The sequence below is a fragment of the Meleagris gallopavo genome, chromosome 1 (assembly GCF_000146605.3).
Source record: "Meleagris gallopavo isolate NT-WF06-2002-E0010 breed Aviagen turkey brand Nicholas breeding stock chromosome 1, Turkey_5.1, whole genome shotgun sequence".
Lineage (NCBI taxonomy): Eukaryota > Metazoa > Chordata > Aves > Galliformes > Phasianidae > Meleagris > Meleagris gallopavo.
Window position 1 is genome coordinate 81,644,554 of NC_015011.2, and position 6,000 is coordinate 81,650,553.

Consider the following 6,000-nt stretch of genomic DNA (forward strand, 5'->3'; position numbering starts at 1 on the left):
TGTGAACTTTCTATGGCATCAGCTAGTTTGGGGAATGAATCTTAGGTAGATAGATTAGGAAGCCACAGCAGTGGTAGCAGTGTGGTGGAGATCAAGGGAATGCAGCACATGATGAGGTGAAATAGGCAGATAGTAAACCAGTGTGGGATAGATCAAGTAGCAGAGCAGCAAATAGTTTAGAGGGGGACTTGCAAAGCTTTAAGAGCAGCAGTCCTGGGTGATGCTTTAGATAACTGCTTTGAATGTAATAGCTTCATTTTCTTCTCTTGTCTAGTATTTCCTCCGGCTGGACAACAAAGTATTGCTGTTAATGAGCCACAGGAGTGCTTCCAGCTCTTTATCTTCCTAAATTGAAAAAAAGTGGGGGAGATCAGTAGCTGAAGGAAAGAAAGAGTCAGCACAGCACAGCTGAGCAGGGCAGCACAGAGCAAAGCGGGACTCCAGATGCCGGCCGGCCGCACCACCCCCACTTCCCCACACACGTGCTCTTCTCCCGTCACAACCCTTCCACCTCCCGCTTCCCATTAGTCGGCCTGCCCGGGAGGAGGAGGTCTCGTCCAATGAGAGGGCGGCACGCAGTCCCGCCTCCGATGCGCCAGCGAATGGGCTTTAAGAGCCTCGCGGCGGGCCGGCGGTTGGAGGTGCCTTTGGGGAGGGAGGTGACCTCTCGGTCTCCTGCGCCGGCATGGCGGGGCTGCGGGGGGCCCGGCCCGCGAGAGGTGGCCCCGGCTGCTGCTGGGCTCTGCCCACCGGGCTGCTGTGTGCCTACGGCTTCTTTTGCAGTGTGCGGCCCTCGGAGCCCTTTCTCACTCGGTACCTGCTGGAGCCGCACAAAAACCTCACCGAGACGCAGGTACTGGGCTGCTCGGCATCGAGTGCCCGCTCTTTATTTCCATTCGCCGTGGGGTGACCGCCGTTTCTTCTCCTCCTACTCTCCTCCCCTCCTCAGGTGTTCAACGAGATCTACCCGGTGTGGACGTACTCATACCTGGCACTGCTGTTCCCCGTGTTCCTGGCTACGGACTACCTGCGCTACAAGCCCGTGGTGCTGCTGCAAGGCTTGAGCCTCATCATCACCTGGTTCTTGCTGCTTTACGCCCAAGGGCTGCGTGCCTTCCAGCTCCTCGAGTTCTTCTATGGGATGGGCACCGCCACAGACATTGCGTACTACTCCTATATCTACAGTGTGGTGGATGTGGATCTGTACCGCAAGGTCACCAGCTATTGCCGCAGTGCCACGCTGGTGGGCTACACGGTGGGCTCTGTGTGTGGGCAGCTTCTTGTGTCCCTAGCAGGGTGGTCCCTCTTCAGCCTCAATGTCATCTCCTTGACCTCTATCTCCGTTGCCTTTGGCACAGCGTGGTTCCTGCCAATGCCAAGGAAAAGCCTTTTCTTCCACCATGCCGCCACTCAGCCCTTCAGCTTGGAGATGAAGGTCATGGACTGTAAGAATGGGGCCATCGTGCAGGACCAGCCCGGTGTGCCAAGGGTGCCTGGATGGGAGGATGAGGTCAAAATGCCCTTAAACAGGGAGGGACATTTGGCAGAGAAAAAGGTGAGCTCCATCCTCTGTGTGCCTCATATATCTATGTACGTATGTGTCTGTAGGTGCAATGTCCAACAGCACCCTTCACCTATCCTGCTTCTTTAGTTATGGCACAGGCAAATCTCTTCCTGGTTTCCTCTCTCTGATAGAGCTCAGTAGGCTGCTCCTTGATTTTTATGAAGTCACTCTGCACCTATCACAGGGCTTTGGTTAGATCTCTCTGGCTGTCAAATCCCTATCCAACGTTACAAGGTGTATCTCAGGATGCTGAAAGTTCTGTGCTTGTCCAAATGCTGTGTTCACTTCTAGGTATGCCTGTGAATCTTAAAGGAAAGAAACTGATCTTCCTGTACCCATGTCTTGAAAGCTTTTGCTCCTTTGAATATTATGCATACTGCAGTAATAAGCTATGTAGCAATTGGTTTCTGTCTTATGATCCTGGAAGGGAACTGCTCCAGGAAGGGAGCTGTGGTAGTCCTGGAGAGCATTTACAGACTGGTGCTGGATATTTACAGGGGGGCAGAAATATGGATAAATTGCAGGGAATACCTTTGGTGTTCAGTTTAGTGCATCCTAGTTGCGCACCACAGTTGATGCCAGCAGTGCCCCAGCTGCTGCAGGCTTGTGACCTCCAGCACAGTCAGCGGGGGGGGCTCCCAGCTGCTGCAGGCTGTTACACACGTGTTTGCAGCTTGTTGAGATGTGTGACAACCTGTGGTGGCACAGGGTAGGCTGAGGACCCTGAGGAGGGTCAGCACTATTCTCAGCTGTGAGAAGTCATGCTTCTTTGAGAACAGGGCACAAGGGTAGGCGTATCTGCTGCTTTAGGCAGCTGAGGTGTGGTTCATCCTGGCAAGCAAGCCAGTCCCTGGAGTGAGAAGAATGGGGAGTTGGACTTATATTTATTTAATTTTGAGATGGGTTGTGTTATTTATTCCTGTGTGTGTCAGGGCTGGAGTTTGCTCCCCAACAAGGGGGCTTTACGCCCTAGCAGCCAGGCAGCTGTGGTTTGGGCACAATTTGCACATACCCCATTGTTGAGTTGGCAAGGGGAAAATGAAATGCTGGATAGAATCTTTTGTTTTGTTTTTTCTAAGGAAGGGATGTATAAATCTTTATCCTGCTCTGCCTTCTGTTGGAAAGGAAGGGCAGCAGCGTGGCACCTCAGTGGTGTTTGCACGTGCTTCTGCAGATTTTCTGGTTTTAGGGCAGGAGTGGCTTTGCTGATGAGATTAAAAGCAAAAGTATACTTATCCATGTTCTACTTGCCTGAGTATTTGTTAAACAGGACTGAAATTCAGTGTCAATAAATGACAGGATTAACATCACCTTTCTGCCCCTTCTATTTATCTGGCTCCCACCCTCCTCTGCCAGGGACAGGGCTGCTCCAGAACTCGTTGTTGGGGAGGTGGGGGGAGGGGGAAGGAATTCAGTTCCAGCCTGGGGTTCAGTCACACCAGGTGCCAAAATCTGAGAGGCACTGCTGCCTGGCTGCAGCCTTAATTAAGGAAATGGCAACCACATTTGATGAATGTACCGTCATTTGCCCTACCACTAATGTACAGAAGCACCGCCAGGGGAGGGGGAAGGGCTGATGGGGCCTGTCTTGCTTATCAGGTACAAGTCTGTGTCAAGCTTGCAAATCAGAGTTTCAGTGTGTGACGGTCACGGCTACTGTTTTTCCTGCACCTAAATGCATGCTTTGTGTGGATGCTGACTTCTTCTCACATTGCTGATGGTCTTTGCAGAAGCAGTGTCTGTGCAGAGTAAGCATCTTGCCTTTGGCAAAGCACTGAAGGGACCATGTGCTATTAAATAATGATGCTCAGAAATTGGTGCTACTTCGAAAAGTGTAAAAGGGGAGCTCAGGACAGAGTGAGATCACAGCCTTCGTTGGGGATTTCAGTGGAGACATCTCAAAATGAGACTTGTGGTTTGAAGGGAAGCAGTGCTGTGGCATGGCTGTGCGTGCAGATTTCCCTGCAGGGAGTTTCAGCTCATAGGGGCTGGTGATGCAGCTGGGATCAGGGTCTTGACTCTGATCACATTTCATGTGAAGTAACTGCTGCTCGGGCTGATGTGAGAAGAGTGGACTTTACAAGCAGCTCTGGCTACAAAGTGAATGCATGCTTGCTTCCTCTGCTGATTTGGAACAAAGTAGTGAGGAATGTTATCCCTAAGACTCATCACTTAAATTTTTTTTCAAACCACTTTGTGGGTCTCTTTCTCTTCCTTCTCCCTTTTGTGTTCTTTCTAGAAAGATCTGGAAGGGAAGGGTTCACTCCTGCCTCATTCCCTTTGTCAAAGAACTTCTATGTGCAAGAATTGTCGTTTGTGATGGTGTCTGATGGAAGGACCTTTCATTCTCTTTAGATCCTCAGACAATATCTCTCTTCTAAGAGCACTGACTGGCATTAACAGGGATAGAGAATGGTGCAATGGTACTGCTTCTTTGAATTCTTAACCCCTGAATGCTAGTACTAAGGAAAACTGACTTTTATTTGTGAGGAAAAATATTTTTAAAAATACTGTTACTTGAACTCTTTCTATGCTGATCCAAATTCAATCAGACTTGCTAGGATTTAATAAATGAGCTGTCAGTGATGATTTTGCCTTTGAGGAATGACTGACTTCTGATCTTGTTCCCTCAAAGTGGATGTTGTCCCTAGTCTCTTCTCTCTTATCTGTCAGTTGCTCGTGTAACGCTTCTGGTAACCAGCAGTTACTGCTCTGTAATGAAAGACAGAAATGGGGAGGGAAGGGTGCTTGTGACTGAGACCTTCTATCCCATGTTAGGGGTCAGCTCTTACATTGGCTACCTGGTTAGATCAGGGATCAGCTCCTGGGACCTCTGTGTGATGGGGAATTCTTCTTGTTCATTGCGTGGTGCAACTTTGTGTCTTAAAGTGGTTCTGTTACTCCTCAGTGACCAGACCTGTTGGAAGCTGTAATTTTGCGGAGCAGCCTGAAGTATTTATAAACAGACTAACATTTGTCTCTCCCTCCCTCTCCAACTTATGCAGGAGCAGAAAGTAGATGCCTTAAAAGTGCTCAAGGATCTCTGGCAGGACCTTCTGCAGTGCTATTCCTCTCGGACCATGCTGTGCTGGTCAGTCTGGTGGGCGCTGTCTACCTGTGGCTATTTCCAGGTCATCAACTATGCTCAGGGCCTGTGGGAGATGGTGCTGCCTTCTCAAAGCACAGAGATCTACAATGGTGGTGTGGAGGCAGCCTCAACGTTGCTAGGTAAGCTGCTAATGTAGCTCCTGCTCTGCTGTGAGAAATGTCTTATGTCCCTGAGTGTCACCAAAGCACACTTTAGACATGTCTTATATTCCCCTTTGCATGCAGGAGAGGGAGTCTCTGCACTTGAGATGAGTTTTCCATGACATGCATGGTGCGCTACTCAGCACTGAGTTTGCTTTGTGAAGCTCTAATTCTTAGAATCACAGTGCACAGGTATTTAAAGGAGCATCCTGAGTCAGTTATTCTGAAAGACTTGGCAGAAGGCTCCAGGCATGTGGCTGCCCCTTCTTGGCTGTCACTGTAGCTACAGGCTTAAAGCAGTTGGGATGGTTGTTGTTCTAGCCACTCAAAGCCAGGCTGAGGGTTCTTTACATTTACTGCGTTTTCTCTGGCAGTGTAGGGAACATATGAAAGTTTCCTGTACATGTGCAGTGAGCTGCCATATAGTTATTTCAGCACTGTTAAGAAGAAAGGCTACTTAAGATGAAGAGTCTCTTGACTTGAAAGGGCCAGGTGGGTCAGTCAGCGCACGAACTTGTCTAGTAAGTTGTTTAATACTGTTTCATTATCAGTACTAGGGCAATACCTTTTTAATGTAACTATCTTATCCTTCCAGAGGCTTTTCAGATGCTGCCGTAGTATATTCCTTTTCTTTGATGGAGCATTGTTCTAACTATCTCCTGTGCACGTTACCTTCTTGGGGGCAGAAGAAACTGTGGTATCCCAACAAACAAGGCATGAAACCTTTCTTTGGCATGTTCAGCCCTATCTTGGAGTTTGGTGGGAGGCTCTGTCTGTTTTATAGCTCTAGAATCTCATCTAACGTGTTAACTGGGTTTGAACTGGTCAGCAACTTAATTCTTGAGTTTTTGACCATTAAGGTGTTTTCTTTGAGCAGCACTTAAATGCCATGTGCTCATATGTCTTCACAGCACGATACCACAGCTCTTATTTTAGTTATTTTTGTTTGGCTTCCTCTGCTATCCTGCCTTGGCCTCAGGAAAGTAAAGAATTGGTAACAAGGGAAAAAAGTTTCCAGTTCAGTCAGTGTCTGGGTCCAGAAATAACAGGTCACCATCATCTTACTTCAGCTGGAGAATGCTCTGTAAAGTAAGAGCATCTTCAGAGGGAAGCTGTCAGGTTCTGAGACATCTTTACTAAGAATCTAAGTTTATTGTATAAAGGGTTATAACGTAGGCAGATTTAAA

The 6,000-nt window shown here is 48.5% G+C and overlaps 1 protein-coding gene across 1 annotated transcript in view; it reads left to right on the forward strand.

The window, feature by feature from the left end:
- Positions 1–629: 629 nt before the first annotated feature.
- Positions 630–6,000, forward strand: part of SLC19A2 (solute carrier family 19 member 2) — a 28,322-nt gene continuing 22,951 nt past the window's right edge. The window contains exons 1-3 of the mRNA XM_019618978.2: positions 630–853; positions 950–1,555; positions 4,570–4,792. Of these exons, the coding sequence (XP_019474523.1) occupies positions 686–853; positions 950–1,555; positions 4,570–4,792 (997 nt within the window). The 5' untranslated portion in view covers positions 630–685. The remainder of the gene's footprint in view (positions 854–949; positions 1,556–4,569; positions 4,793–6,000) is intronic.